Source organism: Gadus chalcogrammus, chromosome 5 (genome assembly GCF_026213295.1).
Source record: "Gadus chalcogrammus isolate NIFS_2021 chromosome 5, NIFS_Gcha_1.0, whole genome shotgun sequence".
NCBI lineage: Eukaryota > Metazoa > Chordata > Actinopteri > Gadiformes > Gadidae > Gadus > Gadus chalcogrammus.
The window spans coordinates 13,038,327-13,057,340 of NC_079416.1; the positions used below are offsets into that span (position 1 = coordinate 13,038,327).

The 19,014-nt window shown below is 50.6% G+C and overlaps 1 protein-coding gene across 1 annotated transcript in view; it reads right to left on the minus strand.

Moving 5' to 3' along the window:
• Positions 1-9,197: 9,197 nt before the first annotated feature.
• tmem260 (transmembrane protein 260) overlaps positions 9,198-19,014 on the minus strand; it is a 30,477-nt gene continuing 20,660 nt past the window's right edge. The window contains exons 10-17 of the mRNA XM_056591052.1: positions 18,322-18,427; positions 17,892-18,064; positions 16,456-16,627; positions 15,438-15,577; positions 14,028-14,204; positions 12,608-12,661; positions 11,343-11,427; positions 9,198-10,975 (exon numbers count right to left, since the gene is read on the minus strand). Of these exons, the coding sequence (XP_056447027.1) occupies positions 10,712-10,975; positions 11,343-11,427; positions 12,608-12,661; positions 14,028-14,204; positions 15,438-15,577; positions 16,456-16,627; positions 17,892-18,064; positions 18,322-18,427 (1,171 nt within the window). The 3' untranslated portion in view covers positions 9,198-10,711. The remainder of the gene's footprint in view (positions 10,976-11,342; positions 11,428-12,607; positions 12,662-14,027; positions 14,205-15,437; positions 15,578-16,455; positions 16,628-17,891; positions 18,065-18,321; positions 18,428-19,014) is intronic.

Genomic DNA, 19,014 nt, shown 5'->3' on the forward strand with positions numbered 1-19,014 from the left:
TGGCTGTGGGGTAACAGTTACAAGTTGCATAAGATATAACACTTTACCGTACCGCTATTACTTTGAAAAACACATCAGCCTACCAGCAGTAGTGGTAGTAGTAGTAGTAGTAGTAGACCTTCTGGACACACGGAACAGAACGGCAGAGCAGAGGGACAGCAGGTCCTCAAACTGAATCAGCCCCCCCCCCCTCCCAGACAGTAAGGATGCTACAGTTTGCTAATGAGTGCGTAGCTCTTTAAGAGTCCTTAATTAGTGGCACACTGACACACCACAGAGAGGGGGGGTGGGGGGTTGTGTGTGTGTGTGTGTGTGTGAAGGGGTGGGTGTGTGTGAGGAGGGGTAATGGGGGTAGGGGGTTGTGGTTGAATGGAGTGTGTGTGATGTTTTTTATGTGTATGTGCTTCTACTACTGTCTGTCTTTTTTGGTTTATTTTCTATTTAAGTTTCTACGTTTGTCCGGCCGGAGCAAACCCGTTCAGTATTCCCAGCGCTGCCTTGTCGCTCCTCTTCATCCAACAAGAGAAACGATCAGACAACATGGAGGATGATGTCCTCCTGCAGGAGGGGACAGCAGGTCAGGGCAGGGCAATAGACTGGAGAGATGTGCGATGGAAGAGCTTTAAATGGGTGTCAAACAAGACAGGACACCATGTTTGATTTGTATTATCTTCCAGAGTCCCTTGGGGGCGGGGGGGATGCTTGTTGCAGGGGCCGCTCCCCAGAGCCATGCGCGCGCGCGTGTGCGTGTGTGTGACAAAGCAGGGGATCACCGGTGACCAGCGGGTCAGGGTCCACATTCCTCCAGCATGTATACTTCATTTGCTGAACATGCGTCCAAACCCGCCATCGCTCACGCACGCACATGCCCCCCCCCCCCCCAGACGGCAGGTGTTAACGAGATGGGCACACTCCGAGCACACTACCGATGACCGTCGGCCTTTGTGTTTGTGGATGTGTACGAGGTGGGGGAGGGGGGGTCAGGCCGGGCGTGGTGGTCTTATATAGCGAGGAGGGTCCCAGATGGGTTAATGGGGACTTTAGCGGCAGGATTAAAACGGCACAGTGGTGCTTCCAGATTAAGTCATGATTACCCCCCCCCCCCAAACGAACACCGCCTACAGTCTCCGACCCCCCGCTCCACCCTCCAGCTTCTTCACCACTTCACTAATTATAAAGCAACGTCCAGGGAGGCCAGGAGCCCAGTCCTGGAGCAAGAGACCTGCTGGACACACGACACCGATCAGAAGGGTTCTCTCACTCACACGCACGCACACACACACACACACACACACACAAGCTTCAGGCTAGCGGATTAATTTGTTTGTCGAATGTGTGTCGTACACCACCCAACCCCACCTCCTCCAGCGGACCTCCAACCCATCACCCCACCCCACCCTCCCAGGGGCTGGCCGGCTCACAACCCAAGCGCCACCCCACCACCACCGCCAGGAGAGTGAAACATCATGGGAGGGGGGACAGCTCTACTAATTAAAACTCCCCAGGTCCATCTCCCAGGGGAGCCCTCCATCTCACTCTTCATCTCACTCCTCATCTCGCAAGAGGAGAGATGGGGAGCAAACAAACATGCAAACCAACAATCAACAACAACACTGAGACAAAGGGCCCTGAAGGCCCGAAAAACCAAACATAGGATGAGAGGGACAATGGCCCCCAGCAGAACACAAATGGGTCGGGTGTGGTTTCCAGGACAACAAACACAACCCCTCCACCACATGTTTTCAAAGCCGACGTTGACGCCGACGTTGTCGACGCTAACACTGTCGAGAATAAAATCTCTAAAAAAGAATTCACTATAATCATTGTTATCGATCAAAAGATGTGTCGGACAATTTTTACATGCGGCGAATGTTTAACTGCCAAGCGAAAGAAAAACGAAATTCACAAGGTTTCACAGAACTGGCCATGGACCTGTCATCCTGTCAGCATGCGTTGCAGCCTCAGCTGACCCAGAGACCCCCCACTGCAGACCCGCTGGCCCAGACTACTAAACTATGTGACCCTCACCTCACCCAGGGAGGTCGCAGACGCCAGTGCGAGTCCGCCGGTCTTGGAAGGTACTGGGACCAGGGTTGACCTCCACTCAGGCCTGTGATGAAGCCTCCGCCTCAGATGCTGACCTCACAGTCTTCAGGGAACCCTCGTACGGCGCATTCAATCGCAGAGCAACTTCAATGCTTCAGGGGATCACTGACGGTACACTGCCCTCTCAGAATAGACGCAGAGGCGTTTTTCTGGAATAATATCAAGAGCATGATAATTCTGCCTTGGATATTTATACAAGATGACAGCCATTAGGGTCTGCGGCTTTACTGCAAGTGAACGACATTCTGGTTTTAACATTACATCTGTTTATTATCTGTGTTTTCTATCCATATAGCCCTTTGTGTATCAATCTGTAGAGTATGTTGATCATGCACAGCTGCAAAGTGCTCTTCCCTTGCGGGATAACAAAACATAAACCGAGCTGAACTTGGAACATCGGCAGATGCTCTGTCAACACAACATCGGGTTGAAACAAAGCCACATTGTCACCACGGATCCTGGCCAATAAACGAGCAGATATCCAGAGAGAGTGGTGAGGGTAGGGAGGAGAGCCAATAGGGAAGCTGAACAGAGCAGGTGGTTAGAGGCACGGGTTGGTGGGCGTGGTCTCGGCAGATGACACGTGTGTGTGTGTGTGTGTGTGTGTGTGTGTGTGTGTGTGTGTGTGTGTGTGTGTGTGTGTGTGTGTGTGTGTGTGTGTGTGTGTGTGTGTGTGTGTGTGTGTGTGTGTGTGTGTGTTACCGCGTCACAGACACCCAGCGCCTGCGTCCTGGCTTCGCTCAGAGGTGTAATGCCTGATTAGGGGATTACAGGAAAGTGCTTCTTTGCAGTTCTGTGAGAAACAATTATTAACATGTTGGTGTCTCTAATCCTGGATAAACACACAGCTTTTCAAGAACAACAGTGACTCTTTCTTCTTCCTCCCCCTTCTCATTTATTTCATATTTTTGGTGGAAAAGTGTTCAGAAACCTCAGTAGTCGCTTGAACTCTGAAGCCCCGCCGTACGCAGGCTGAGGGACGCAGGGAGAAGCTGTGGTGTGGAAGGGTGTCATGACAGGCTGTGCTCTCTTCGGACGCACACAGCTGGCCCTCAGCAGGCCTTGATATTATGGCATGGAAATCCCAAACTTAGCTTGGGGACAGGCAGCCATTGTGCTCAGCGATGCTTGTTGAATGGGCATTAGACTGAACATGGTGGCGGTCTGTAATCTGTTGTGTGTTGGTACACTTGTCTCTGTATAATCTGCTGGTATTGCAGAGTATTCTCTGAGACATAGAGGGGGGATGAACCTCACATCAGACCCAGGTACGGTCGCGATCAATGCCCATTATCTAGGAGTCCCGTGAAACACTGCAGGTAATGGTTTATTTCGTGACATCACGAATGTCCTGGGATAAGTACTGCACAACTACCACGGATCACTTTGACTTAAGAGTGCAGTTGTGTTGGTGATCCTGAGGAGGGGAAAGGTGCACGGGGGAGGGTTTATCTTCTTGTGGGGAGCCCAAAGAGGATTACAACAGCAGCGTTTGGTAAGCCATCCATTGATTGATGTGATTGACAACTGATTGAAGTGGCGAATGGCTTCCCTCCCCAGCCGGCTGGAGGGTGACCAGAGGCCAGCAGCAAACTCAGAGCCCTGCCCAATCCTGAGCAGGCATGGCTGCTCCACACACACAAGAGGTGCCACATACTGAGCACAGGGAGGAACACACACATACCCTGACACTAAAACACGCACACACACACAACCAAACACTCAAACACACACACATTCACCCACCCACACCGACCCACCCACCCACCCACACACACACTTCCTCTCCCAGAGTCTCCCTCTCCCCAACACACACACACTAACTCAATCATTTTAGTGTCGCCCGTGGCTGAAATATAGAACATCAAAACAACCTGGGAGATGATTTGCTGAACTAGCTGACTGGTCAACCTGTTCGCTGACCCTGCAAACAGTGTAAGGTCTCCCTCCTCTCCCACGACACCATCTCTCTCTCTCTCTCTCTCCCATGCCTCTGAATGTTCTCTCTGTATGAACACAGAACCAACACTAAACCTGAACGAGGGTGGCGGCTGGGAGGGCCTGGTCCTGGCTGCTGTGGTTCCGCTGTGCTACGCTAGCTATGCTACGTTAGCGGAGCGCAGCGTCCATCTGGCCGGGCGGAGGGGTTTAGCCCTAATCCCGGAGCCCCTCGGTAGGGGGGCCCTGGATGCTGATCACAGCCCCCCCGCTGGCCTCCTCAGACCTCCCTCCTCCTCCTCAACACACATGGACATAGAAGCCACAAGTATAAACATGGTCCGGTGGAGGACTGTGGTCCCTGACCACGGAGGCCCTGAACAGGGGTCTGATGTGGTCCAGGACCAGCCAGACTAGTGCAGGTGGATCCTACTAGGTGTACATGTGTCAATATTAGGGGAATCTTTTTTTGCTCATATGCCCAGTAGAGATGTACCGTATATTGGGACTCAGACCATGAATACCAAGCAGACCAAACTACCGAGCGACGTGAGGAAATATGACCCAAACAAACAGGGGGAGACGGGGGCTGGGAGAGGCGTCCACACATGCAAAGGGCACAGAGGCTTGTGTTCTGTTGTGAGGCAATATGCAGTGACACATCTATCACACACACAAGTGGAGGCCGAGCAAATATACACACACATAATTACAAAAACATAGACAGATAGGCAAACACACAAAGACAACCCAGAAGCAGTCACCCAGCCCCACTCACACGCACACACATACACCTAACCACTGATAATCCCCCAGACACGGGAACACACACACACACAAACACACACACTCGACAACACACACACCATCATTATGTTTATCACTGCAAACCAGCCCAGCGACACCCATCACTCTAATTCCATTTGTCTGTTTAGATTTGTTTTGCTTTAATCCTTCCTTGTTTGTGCACATCTGCAAGCGCTGCAATAGAACAGAGAGAGACAGGGGGAGCGCCATTAAGGAGGGGGAGAGAGAGAGAGAGAGAGAGAGAGAGAGAGAGAGAGAGAGAGAGAGAGAGAGAGAGAGAGAGAGAGAGAGAGAGAGAGAGAGAGAGAGAGAGAGAGAGAGAGAGAGAGAGAGAGAGAGAGAGAGAGAGAAAATTAGTGAAAAAGAGAAAGTGAAGGAGTGAGGGAGAGCGAGAGAGCGTGAGAGAGGGGGAGAGCGAGTGCGAGAGAGCAAGAGAGAGCGAAAGCCAGCAACAGAGAGAGAAACCCACAGGCTGCACCGTCTCCCCCTGAGTGCTTGGTCCTTGGCTCCCCGGGCCCCAGCAGACCCGGGAAGACAGACGTACCCCCCAGCCCAGGGAGAAGTCCCTGTCCCAGCCACGTAAGCTCACCGCCAGGCCTGGAGCCCTCCCCCTCCACCACCCCCGTAATCACCACAGACAAGTCAAACGCACACAGTCACACAGAATCAGACGGCAACACACAACATTACAGGCTTTTTACACAGTATTACACCACATCGGCATTATCCCATTCAACTCCCTCTATTAGCTCAATTGGATGGTGGGATTTTCATTTGTAAATTGTTGGGGGGGGGGGGGGGGGGGATTAGCTAGTCTGTGAGTGATGCAATGCCCCCCCCAGACTCGATGTCGTTACCATGTAGGACTCAACGCTACGACAGGGTCACTGCTTATAGCTCTGATGGTGATGGGACAGTGTGGAGGTCAAGCACGTGCTTTAACATGTGCTCAAATTATTAGGACCCAGGGCTGCCTTCATTTCAGCTGTTTTCCATCCCAGGGATCCAACAAATTATTCTTGTCTTTCTTTTTTTTGGTAATAGCGGACACACCTAATGGGAGTCATGTCTAATGGCTGGCGATCATTTCAAAGAGGCTTCTTTACTACACCTGAAGAAGCATGTCTGCCTTTTATGTAACCAAGACCGTTCAGGGCGGCTGGGAAATTATGGCGGAGATAAATGTTTGCTGCAACACACACACACACACACACAGACACACACACACACACCCCTAACAGCCATATTATGCAGAATCGAATGCTGGTTGACTTAAAGCAGGAAAATGAATTACCCTTCTTCGTTTTCCCCCAGGCCTTCCATTCAGACACGGAGTAGGGGAGAGGGAGAGAGTGAGAGAAAGAGACACCTCGAGCAAGTCGAGAGAGACGCGGCAAATTATGAAAATGTGTCTCTGTGTCCTAAATGGAGGGCGAGCTCTTTAATGTGGCACAAAATTAGAACCTGGGGGGAGGAAGTGTGGCCCGCTTGATTGGTGAAACCCCTCCTGGCCACTACCCTTCCCTCTCTCCCCCCCCTCTCTATCTCCCCCTTCTCAAAGCAGAGATATGATCCAGGGCCGGTGGCGCTCTCTTGTGTTGGGAGAAAACAGAGAGAGAGAGAGAGACAGAGAGAGAGCGGGAGAGCGATACAGAGAGAGGGAGCCCAGGGGCGTCCATAAAGGTACCTAATTTGCCAGTTTACTCCTCCATTATTTAAATAGATCTGAGAAGAGTGCACAGAACGGGCCTCATTTCTTCCCCGCTGCCTCTCTGCAATCAAAGCGGAGAGGGACCTTTCCTCCACAGCAGCCCTTTTCAATTGCCGGCCGGGAAACAGCGTCTTTGATAAACACAAGTGGCGCAGCGGAGGGGGCCGCCATCAAATAAACAAATGTGTGTACACAAGATAACGACGGGCACTCAGGGATAATATTCAGCGTGCTGCCAGCAGCTCTGAAAGTTATTTTCATATTGGCCAGCGCATAGATCGGAGAACACATTCTCGATGGACATATTCGGATACGGGGCGGGGAGGGTTTTCTGGAAGCGTGTGCAGGCGATGTGTGAACGTGCAGACCTGCACGCCTCAGAGTGAGCAAGACACGGCCATGTCTGAGTGTGTATTTGAAGAAAAGGTGGTTTATTGACTAATACTCTTTATTCACTTATACATCAACCTATCCCTCCATATACACATACGATCCATTCAACCAACCACAAGACGCGGGTAAACACCCACTCTCTTCCTCTCTCTCTCTCCATCTCAACCAGCCTCCCAGACGCTGTCCCGTCTCTCCAGCCAACAGCAGCCAGAGCACCAGTATAACCAGCGCTGGCCGTGCCAGCTTCTGGCCAAACATCTCACTGGAGGTATGCACGGCACGGGGCCAAAGCTTAGCCAACCCTGCTGATTGTTTCCAGGAAATGGAGACGGTTGGATCCCCCCCACTTACCCCCTGACCTCTAATCCTCCCCACCGCCGTATCTGCCGCCATTGTTGGGTTTGGGTTTTAACCAGAGGGGCCGTGTCGTGGAGGATGAGGATGCGGTTGAAGAAGAAAGGGAGCGAGAGCAAAGATGGGGGTCCTCCGAGGGTCCGGAGGTGACTTTATCTTGGCCCAGCGTCTGCCAGGGTTCCTGTGTATGTTTGAATGCTTTGCTCCAAAAGCCGCACGGAGAGGGGACTCTGATCCGAGCGACAACAATTGCCATCTGTAAGCCTCATATCAGCAGCAGCTATACCCACACTAGGTCCAGCCGCAGCACAATAGACCCAAGTACGTCCACACAATGGCAAGAGTGCCAAGACAATGGCCCCGCTCCATTAAATAAAAACGTTAAAAACACTTGCAAGCAAAGCCTGGCGCAGCGCGGAGACATTGTGTGTTTCGGCACAATGGGTGCAAACCGAACCGCGCCGAGGCAAACATACGATACAACGCCGAGGGCTGTAAACACCTGGACAAATACGTTCAGTAAAGCCGTCAACGCGCCCTGCCAACACAGCAGGTACACAAACATGGGCTGCCACACACTTGGATACACTTAGTAAAACTAATAGAGAAGCCTTTTTTGAGTCCAGCCGACCGACACGGAGAGGAGCTTCACACACGGCAGCACGATGCACTGCGGTAAAAGGACGATTTTTTGACTATGGTCGCCTTCACTGACTACGATAACAATATTGTAACGTTCTTGATTCAGAAAAGTATTCGGACATTTGTGAACGTTGAAAAAGTTAAAAGTCCACAGCTGTAGAAGAGGCGTCTATATACCGCTGCCAGGGTTTGGGAAACATTTCCAAAGATGGACGCCACCTGGTGAACGTCCTTCAAACAGTTTCCTGCTGCTTAGGAGGAGGATCTGCAGACAAAGTTTTGCAAGAGTGCAAGATTCCGCGAAATCTGTGGCCAGCTCAGTATATCATGCCTCTCACACCCTCTATTCTCGTCCCAAACACACACCCCTCCCTCCCTCCCTCCCTCCCTCCCTCCCTCCCTCCCACACTCCAAGTCTCCATCCAGCCAGGGAGAGGAGAGGAGATAGGCCCCAGCTAGTAAAGCTGTCTTTTCAGCTCCCTGCTCCGGCTCGCTCTATCTGAGATACACAGCAAGCGGAGGTGTCGCTTTTCCGCTGGCATTTCGGACAGTATCTACTTATAGACGAGGAGGGAAGAGAAAAGGAAAACAGAAGGGGTATTATCAGAGAGGGATGAGAGCAGCAAAGGCATTTTGTCTTTTTATTCCCCTCCTAAGCCGCGGGCTTTGCTCCCAATCCGATTGGTCGATACGGCCAGGGATGTAAATGAAATGCAAAGAGGAATGAGGCTGGCTTCCCATTGCCTGTCCCCCCCCCCCCCCCCCCCCCCTACACACACACACTTCCATCCGCCATCCCCCCCAACCCCCCCCATCTTCCCAGCCCTTTCTCTTGCTGTTTATGGCGTTGTGTTCCTGGTGTCTTCCATTCATAGATTTGCTGCTCTGCCTCATATCCGTCTCGCCCTCTCCCACCTCGCCCTCTTCCTCCTGGTACCCCCCCCCCCCCTAACCCAACCCCACCCCCTCCCTCTCCCTGGCTGGGCCTGACTCTCCCTTATCTCCCCACACGCCCCCACATTCCAGCGTTGCCGTGGCTCCCTGCCTGCATCCCTGGTCACGGCGATTCCATGCGTTCCCCCAATCCTCGGCAGCACTGTCGGTTTAGGGGTGGGCAACTGACTCTCTCTCGGAGACACACACGGGGGGAGAGAAGAATGGAGGGGCTGAGAGGGAGGGAAAATGGGGTGAGAGAAAGAGAGAGAGAGATGGGGGCGACGGGAGGGGGGGCGACCAAGAAGAGGGCAAAAAGTAAAGTTAAATATAGGGCAGACGATGATGGACAGGAAAAAGGACAATGTGAAGGAGAGAGAAAGAAGACAAACACCAGAGATCTGAATTTCTGATTTAATTGACTAATACAGTAAGCCACCACCTTCATGTGTTGTGATTCCTCACAGTATTCTGTGCAAGGTAAGCAATCAGACTCAGACCATGAGAGCATTCAGATAAAAACGGCACCCCATTCCCGCCCCCATTAGCTCCCGCTAAAGATGCTTAATGAGATAAACAGACTTAAAACAATTGATTAAAACGGTTACGGCAAGTTTAACACTGGTAAAATAGCAAGACAGCAGGTCAGAATGTGCAGTACTTGACCTTCTCAGCCCCCTTCTCGTCGAGGCTAAAGACCTACTTCACCTCAAAGACGCAGAGATCCTCCCAAGGTTATAATCCTATCCTAGAGATCCTATAGGCTTAAACAGCAGGAGGATGCGGTCCTCAGTAAGGACAGCCACACTCCCAGACAGTGTGCGACTGAAGCCTCCCTGTGCTGGGCGGCTCTCTGCGGTACATCACCTGGGTCTCTGGGCCCGACTCTGCCTCCCTGGGGATGCTTGGCGTCCGGTCTGGTTCAGTCTGCCCCTCCACGTGTGAGGCCGCTACCCTAGAACGAGGTTCTGTTTGTTGAACTGTGTGCATGTGCGTACGTGAACGTGTGTGTGAGGACGCTCGCACGAAAAAACGCACATCCACGTCATTGTAGCTTCCGCTGTTCTATTTAAATCCACAAAGGATTATCGCTGTGCTGTTAGTGGAGAAGAGGGGAGGGAATCCATTCGGTTTCGAAACGTATAAAAGGACCATCTAAGATAGAATGATGGATGGACGGATGGAAGAGGGAGGGCTGGGCAGGCAGGGGAAGAAAGAGGACACAGTAGAAAACGCCAGTGAGCAACGGCACCAGTCTGTCCCAGATTAAACAGCAGCACTAATCCCCGTTTCGGCGCTTGGAATTGGGTTTTCCCCTCAATCCCAGCCCAGCTCTTTTTTTTCTCACATTAGCAGCAGGCAAAGGCTGAATAATCATCACATAAACGCTGGTCAGAGTGGAGGGAAAAACGCAGGCTGTGAAGATGCAGCCGGGTGAGGCGGGAGTGATTTGATTGGGGTCAACTGGGTTTTCCCAAAGTCCAGGCCTGTCCCGGGAGGACCCGGCGGGTCAGACGGGAAACATCCAGTCCACCAAAGTCCAATCACGTCCACCGTGTCTGCTCGGCTTCTAAACCACGTTGTGGCCGTAGCCTCACTGTGTCGTCTCGTCCCATGGTCCCACGCGGCCCCCGTAAGGTGCCAGTCCCAAACTCACAAGACCCATTCGACCCATTGCAAAGAATCTCACATAATCAAGAAACACTCAATCATTGTTTTTTTCCAAAAAGTAGTCAGATCAGACCTCCAGCCGGCTCCCAGGAGCCCCCTCTCTCCGCTTCCACCCCGGGTGCGGGCTACGTTAGAGGGGCCCGACGGGGGGCCGGTTCAGGGGCCCTGCACCAGGTTCTGCCGGAGCCGCTCCCGCTCCTGGAGCAGCTGAGCGATGGCCGAGCGTATGGCCGGGGCCTGGGGCTCCTGCCGCTCCTTGGTCAGGTACAGGGAGAAGTGCTTGATGCCGCAGGACAGCAGGCGCTCGGCCACACCGGGCCCCTGGGGGCCCGAGCGGAGCAGCCTCTCGCAGGCCAGGGCCATGTTCCTGTCCCAGTTGGGGGGGTACACTGGGTAGGCCTCCACAATCTCCTTGTAGAGCTACTCCCCGTGAGAGAGAGAGAGAGACACACACACACACACACACACACACACACACACACACACACACACACACACACACACACACACACACACACACACACACACACACACACACACACACACACACACACACACACACACACACACACACACACACGTTTGTTTTGAAGAAATATGCGTGGCGGGAACACAGCCAAGGGTTTCTGAATGTTTCAATATTTATATGAATCTCAGCAACACATCCCCGGTGTAGACACCGATGTACGCTTCAACCGGACAACACCCCCCCCCCCCCCAACCTGACTAACTCTGACCCTGTGTGGTTGGCCGGGGTGACCCCCCGTGTCCGGCGGTGCAGACTCACGGTGTAGGACAGCTGATAGAGGCGTGCCTTCCCGTCGCCCTCCATGCCCTCTGCGAGGTCGTAGAGGAAGAAAGCCGTCTTCATCCTGAAACAAAGCCAAGGCGCGCGAGGGGGCTAAGTGCGGCATGGACGAGCCGCGGCGCTCTCCGGGACACTGACTTATGTAGATGCCCCCCCGCTCGGCGGGGACGCACATGCAGATGCTCTCGCACACACGGCTGATTTATGGAGATGTCCTGGCACGCTGTGCGGCTCTGGCAGCCTCCTGAGGCTGAGCACGGCGCAGAGAGGATAGGCCAGCCTGTATCAGTCTATATAGGAGATCTACTGGAGACTGTACCTCCACTGGTATCTGTTAGTCTATATAGGAGATCTACTGGAGACTGTACCTCCACTGGTATCTGTTAGTCTATATAGGAGATCTACTGGAGACTGTACCTCCACTGGTATCTGTTAGTCTATATAGGAGATCTACTGGAGACTGTACCTCCACTGGTATCTGTTAGTCTATATAGGAGATCTACTGGAGACTGTACCTCCACTGGTATCTGTTAGTCTATATAGGAGATCTACTGGAGACTGTACCTCCACTGGTATCTGTTAGTCTACATAGGAGATCTACTGGAGACTGTACCTCCACTGGTATCTGTTAGTCTATATAGGAGATCTACTGGAGACTGTACCTCCACTGGTATCTGTTAGTCTATATAGGAGATCTACTTAACTGGAGACTGTACCTCCACTGGTATCTGTTAGTCTATATAGAGATCTACTGGAGACTGTACCTCCACTGGTATCTGTTAGTCTATATAGGAGATCTACTGGGCTCTATTTATCTATATAGGAGATCTACTGGGATCTACTAGATACTGTACCTCCACTGGTATCTGCTAGTCTATATAGGAGATCTACTGGTCTCTATTTATCAATATAGGAGATCTACTAGTATATATTAGTCTATATAGGAGATCTACTGGTCTCTATTATATATTGTTCATTTACAGGTATCTATTCAATGTTGTACATCTACTAGATACTGTACATCTACTTTTATATATTAGTCTATATTGGAGATCTAGTGGTATCTATTAGATCTCTACATTTACGGGTATGAGGACATCTTGCATATCTAGTATCTATAGTCTATATTTCATATCTAGTATCTATAGTCTATATTGTATATCTTGGCTCTAAAGTCTTTAGTGTATATCTAGTATCTATAGTCTTTATTGTACATCATAGGAGGAGTAGAAGGTATTCCTCACCTGGCCTGCCACATCTCTTCGTTAGCAACATGCTCCCAGGAACCGGGATGGAAACTGTCAAGGAAAACACAAGAAATTCAAATAAGATATATAAAATACTTTGAAGAAAAAGTACCACCGATTTTCTTTTTGTTACTTTGGCAACCATTTAGTTGTTCAACAGGTACATTACTACAAATATGCAAAACCGTAATAAAATATCAAAAAATAAACTTGCACTGGCAATTGTAAATACATAGATACAAGAAAAGGTAAGCTGCATAAACCTTTATTGCTTTTCTATTGGGTACTTTCTTTCATCTCCACTTTGAAGCGAACACAGGATGCTTTGCTTGGTTCTGCAGTTGTTAACGAAATAATGTGTAATTTGCCAATACGGTAAGAAAGTGTTCTAACTCGAGCTACCAACGTCGATTCAAATCACAAACACAGTCAGTAGTCTATCTGTAAGCTTTAACCTCCTCAGAGGTTCATTATCGACTTGAACCTGACTGATTACTGAACGGCATGTGTCTCAAGAGGTATAGCAGATTAGCTGGTAACAGGAAGGTTGCTAGTTCGATCCCAGGCTCCTCCTCGCTGAGTGTCGAGGTGTCCATAAGCAAGACCCCTAACCTTAACAAAACTGTCTGTCGCCTCGAATAGTTCACACCGCTGTTGGTGTATGAATATGAATGGGTGGATTGTAGGAAATATTGTAAAGCGCTTTGTTTGACTACTGTTTAGAAAAGCACTAGATAAATGCTGTCTATTTACTATCTCTATCCCACCCCTCACCTTATTCTGTTGCATCACCAATCAATCATTGACCTCTTCTTCAGAAATACTGTTTTGGCTGTGTACGGCCTAGCGAGAGGGCGGGGGGGGGAGTAACATCACAGTGCTCAGAACAGCCGCCCCTATACGAGTGGCGGGCCGCGGGCAGAACGTGCAGCTTTGACTAATTCCACTTTTGACACACTTATTGACAAAAACGCAATGAGGAACTCATTATCTTCCTCACTCGCTCTCACTTCAAATGGCTGAGGGCCTAATGTCTCGCTTTGGTTAAATTAAAAATAAATAAATATATTAAATATATATATATATATATATTAAATCAAGAAAGGGGAGCACAGCTCTATTGAGGACCGAGGGACGATCTGGAGCCACTGGTGGAGCCACTGTGGGACCACTGGTGTATGTGTGTGGGTGTCTCTGTCTGCTGGACACTGTGTGTGTGAGTGTGTGTATGTGTGTATACGTATGTGGTTATGTGTGTGGGTGTGTGTGTGTCTCTCTCTCTGCTGATCACTGTGTGATGGACACTGCGCGTGTGTGTGTGTGTGTGTGTGTGTGAGTGTGTGTGTGTGTGTGTGTGTGTGTGTGTGTGTGTGTGTGTGTGTGTGTGTTTTTTTTTGTGTCTCTCTGATGTGGGTACCTGTTGTGGGGCTGGCTCCACTGGTAGAGGTTGCGGGTGCGGTGAGCCCAGTCCTCAGGGTGGAAGTGTGTGTGGGCGGGGACAAGGTGGTCGCACACGCCCAGGGGCCAACGGGTGAAGCTCCGCTCCCAGCTGGGGTCCCCATCAGTCAGGCCGATGCATGCAAGCACAGGCCTACTGCGCACGCACGCACGCACACGCACACACACACACACACACACAGAGGGGTCTAAACCACAGGAGGTACCATACCCATGTCCATTTTTATCTCTCGCTGTCTGTCTGTCTGTCTGTCTGTCTGTCTGTCTGTCTGTCTGTCTGTCTGTCTGTCTGTCTGTCTGTCTGTCTGTCTGTCTGTCTGTCTGTCTGTCTGTCTGTCTGTCTGTCTGTCTGTCTGTCTGTCTATCTTTCTGTCTCTCCCTCCCTCCCTCCCTCTCCCTAGCTGACCCCAAAGAGGTCAGCATTGCCTCTTCTGAGAACTGGGGGGCACTTGGCCAGGTTAATACTGCCCCCTGGTGGGGCTTGGCCCCAACATGCTCCCCAGCTCAGCTGTCTGTAGTCAGTGGTTCCTCACGATAAGGTGGCAGTGAGCAGTAGTTATTTCTTCTTACACTGAAACCAGTTCATCGTTACAGAGGCACTTGACTGGAGTTAATATTTTCCTCCTAACCCGGTCAGTTGTTTAAACATCATCATCATCATGAGCCATGGATCGTTTTCCTGCCGCCCTCCATCCCTCTAACGCAGGGATGGGCAACTATCCTCACTCAGTGCGGCCCGCATCCTCACTCAGTCAGGCCCGCACATAATAATAAAAAAAATAATAATAATAATAAAAAATAATAAAAATAATAATAATAATTGATCGAGTTACAGAAAACTCGGTCAAGAAAGATGAGAAGAATTCATAGAATTCGAAGGCAAACCCATGCGTCTAGTTTGCTTAGAAGCGATATCAGTCATTAAAGATATCCACTTATGTCGCCACTACAACTACTACAACTGCTTGTTGGGTTTGAGTTCATTGAGTTGTTGCACTTAATGTTGGGCCACTGTTTTTCAGTTTTTTGACTTCATTGAATGATGATGTATGTGAGCCCTTTGCACTGATAAAAATACTGACCATTCATGTGGCTGTTTGAGCATGGAAAACATGAAATGAATGTATGTTGGTTAAATTAACATACCGTACATAGGTTATGATTCTGGATGATTTTTTAGGTAGTGGCCATCCCCAAAATGCACCAGAATACAGGAAATCATATCTACCAAATTCAAAATTGTGTAGCTTCTCTCAGCTCACGTTTAGTTGAAGTGTGCAGTCATGTGGCCCTCCGATGGTTATGATGAAAAATGTGGCCCTCTTTATCATGAAAGTTGCCCATCCCTGCTCTAACGTCTCTGTCTCACTGTGTGTTGTTGGAGAGGAAGTGCTCCAGGCTGAAGGTTCCTTTCTCCTCCGAGCGCACCGGGTCCCACCAGCGACCAGGGAAGTGGACCCCCGGGTGGTGGCTCCTCAGCTTGGCCACGTACCAGGGGTACGTCATCATCTGTGTGGAGACCCACAGGGTAGAAGGAATATCCAGGCAGAATATGAGATCAGAGTAACAAACAGGCTGCAAACATATAGGGATTTCATACAGGACGTGCACACTTTGATACAGCGTTCACCTAGACTCTGCATAGCCTCCCCCCTTACCCTCCCAGCCCCCGCTTGGCACTCGGTTCTATGCACATCCTTACTATACCGACAGCGATATTTTGCTTCTCTTTCTTCTGACAAATGTACTTGTTGTTAGTCGCTTTGGATAAAAGCGTCTGCTAAATGCACTAAATGCACTAAATTATACATACAGAAGCGAAAGAGTGAACCCATCTTCCACCATCATCTCAAAGACATTTAAAGACGTAATTAAGTGCCAACAGTTCCTCTGAAATTATTATTTTTCCCCTTTGTGCTACACTGTCCTGATCAGACGGATACTAACGATGAGTTTGTGTTTCCAACATGCAGTCTTTTTGGCACTTTCAGGTCTGGAGAGATGTTCCGATACCATATTTTTTATCCCGATATCGATTTCTGAATTTGAGCATCGGCCGATACCGAGTATATAACGATACAGCATCTAGCATTGTAACTACTATTATCACAGTTCTTAGTCGGTCGGAGACGACGTGATTCCTATTCCGACTTCCCCCCCCCCCCCCCCCGACGATTAATGAACGCAGCACAACACAGCACGTGCTTGTGATGTTCTTTGCCTATGTAGTAAATGAGCTGCTCATGTGGTGGTATCGGACCGGCTCATAGACTTGTGTACCTGCCGATACCTGACTGAACTTAAGGATTATCTGAGGATTTTCCGATACTGGTATCCGTATGGGAACATCTCTAGTCAGGAGAGTAGAAAGGATCACCGTAGCTGACCTCCTGGTCCACCAGGGTGACGTCGGCCCGCACGCCCCGGCAGTAGTGCAGGTAGCGCAGGGTGTTTCCCGGCAGGTCTCCCCGGGTCAGGACGATGGCCTTCCGGGGCATGGAGGCCAGGATCTGCCTCCCGAAGTTCTCCACCACATCGTTGCGGCTCTGATCGCAAGTCCTGGGAGGAGTCGGAAAACGCACGGCATGAGTCAACCGATCACCTGGGTGGTTTATTGACGGGGGTGGGGGTACGTGTGGCTGACTGTGAAGGGCTTGTCTGTCTGTGTCTGTGGAGCCTGGGTGTGTGCGTGGGTGTGCGTCGTGTTCCAGGGTTAAGTTGTCAGCGCCCGCCCGCCCTGTTGTCGGGAGGTGGAGGTGGAGAACGGGGAAGACGGGCACTGACAACCCGGGCCCATGCTCGCTCTCCCCTTGATCAAAGCTGCCAGGTGATGGGTGTCAGGCCCTGGCACTCCCTCCCTCCTTGCCTCCCTCCTTGCCTCCCTCCCTGCCCCCCTCCCCTGTCGTCACCCTCCTGTAATCTGCCGCTTCCCGGGTGGCTCGCTCTCCTGACGGAGCTCTGCGGATGGAGCTCCGCAGGGGGAGGCTATGTGCTCACCGCGCCGATCTACGGCGCACCCAGACAGCACGGCGGGCACTGTAGGGGGTGTGGGGGGGGGAGAAGGGGGAGAGGGTGGAGAGGGGGTGGCTGACAGGTGGAGTTCAGGCCTCCGGTGTGGAGCTCAGGGGGGAAACAAATCAGGTTGACTCAGGGAAAAAGTGTTGCAAAGGGGATTTTGGGGATGAGAAAAAAAAAAAGGCAGGTTCTGGTTGTTTTTTCAGACCCTCTCTTATTTTCTATTTCTCTGTGTTATTTAAGTGAACTGCAAAGATGTGCCTGACAAAAGGTAAGGGCACGAATTGAATACAGTGGCATCGCTGACATTGAAGAGAAGGGTACGTGTTCGATTTAATTAGACGATTTGGAATGCAATGAAAAGTTAGAAGCAGGACAGGACTAACTGGAGACTTAAGATGCAATTGGTAAGTAGCGCAGGGAGAGAAAGGAACGCGTGTGAGCGCTTGACAGGTTGGCCTGAGCGACATATGCTAGTCGAGTTCAAGTCACTGATGTGTTTCAGCATGAGCCTGCACATCAGCGGCCATAAGGTCAGGGATCCCTCCTCCTCTGGTCATGACGCTTTTCTAACCAGTGGCCACTCACAGTGCTTTACAATACTGCCTAACATTCAACCATTCATGCACACATTCACACACCGACGGCGGTGTCAACCATGCATGGCAACAGCCAGCTCGTTGAGAGCAGTTAGGGTGAGGTGTGTGGCTCAGGGACCCGTCGACACTCGAGCCGGGGACCGAACTATCAACCTTCCGGTTACCAGCCGACCCGCTCTCCCTCCCGGGCGCCATGCCGTGGTTCTTACCTGTAGTTAGAGTGGGCCATGTGTGCCAGCACCCCCACGGTGACCACCCATCCTGAGGTCCTCCACAGCCTCCGGTAGCCTAGTCTCTTCATCAACCCACCCTTGGGGCCACCCAGAACCAGGCCCGCCAGCACAACGGCGATAGCGTCACTCTGTAGCCAGAAACGCTCCACCTGCAAGGGACCAAACACACACACCTCATGTTTTTTGTTAAAATAATGCTACTGCTTTGATCATTGTCCGGTCTGCCAACCCCCTCCCTGCTCCTTGAGGACATGCACCTGTACACTGCTTTAGATAGAGCGCATTGCCAAGCCCCAGTCTACCCCAGGTGCCCTTTCGTTCCAATGAAAAAACACGGGGAGCTGAATGTGAACTAAACTCTAGATGAGAAACATTCATACATTATAAGAGAGACACCCATGCTTACCACACCCAGCAGCAGGGGTTTGCTGATGTCCAGATTGGCCCTCCAAGCGAAGAACAGCATGTAGACGCATAGCATAGTGGTGAACAGCCCGGACACCTTGCCATACCTGCACGGACAACACACACAGTCAACAGACCAGCCACCTGGGCACAGCTGCACGGACACACAGAGCAGGACGACAATAGCTTCCTATGATCATGATCAATGAAATAATGGCGACAACACAACTATATAAACCTGTTTTGTACATGCATGGAATCTAGTTGAAGCATTTCCATTTTGAAGACTTCTAGATTGCAAAGGACTCTGATTGACTGCCTGAGATCAAATGGGAACCCCAGCCAGCTTAGAGGAGTGTGACTGATTTCTGAATGCAGCGTGAGCCATAATAAACCCCTTTGCTGACTCTGACATCCATTGCATCCCAAATGGCTACAATTTCAAAATAAAAGCCAGCTAACAAACAGTACTCATTTTGCACTGTTTTGCTGTGGCAGACTCAGGGCTTAAGGTATGGAGTATTTTGCCACTTTGAGGTGCTGACTGTGATTGAGGGCCACATCAATTAAGTTGATGTAACAAAATAAATAAATGAAATGGCTGTCTTCTCTATTATTCATACTTATGATCGAGACAATTCATTCTCATTCATACTTTTATATACTCATTTAGATATAGTACTCAAATTATACA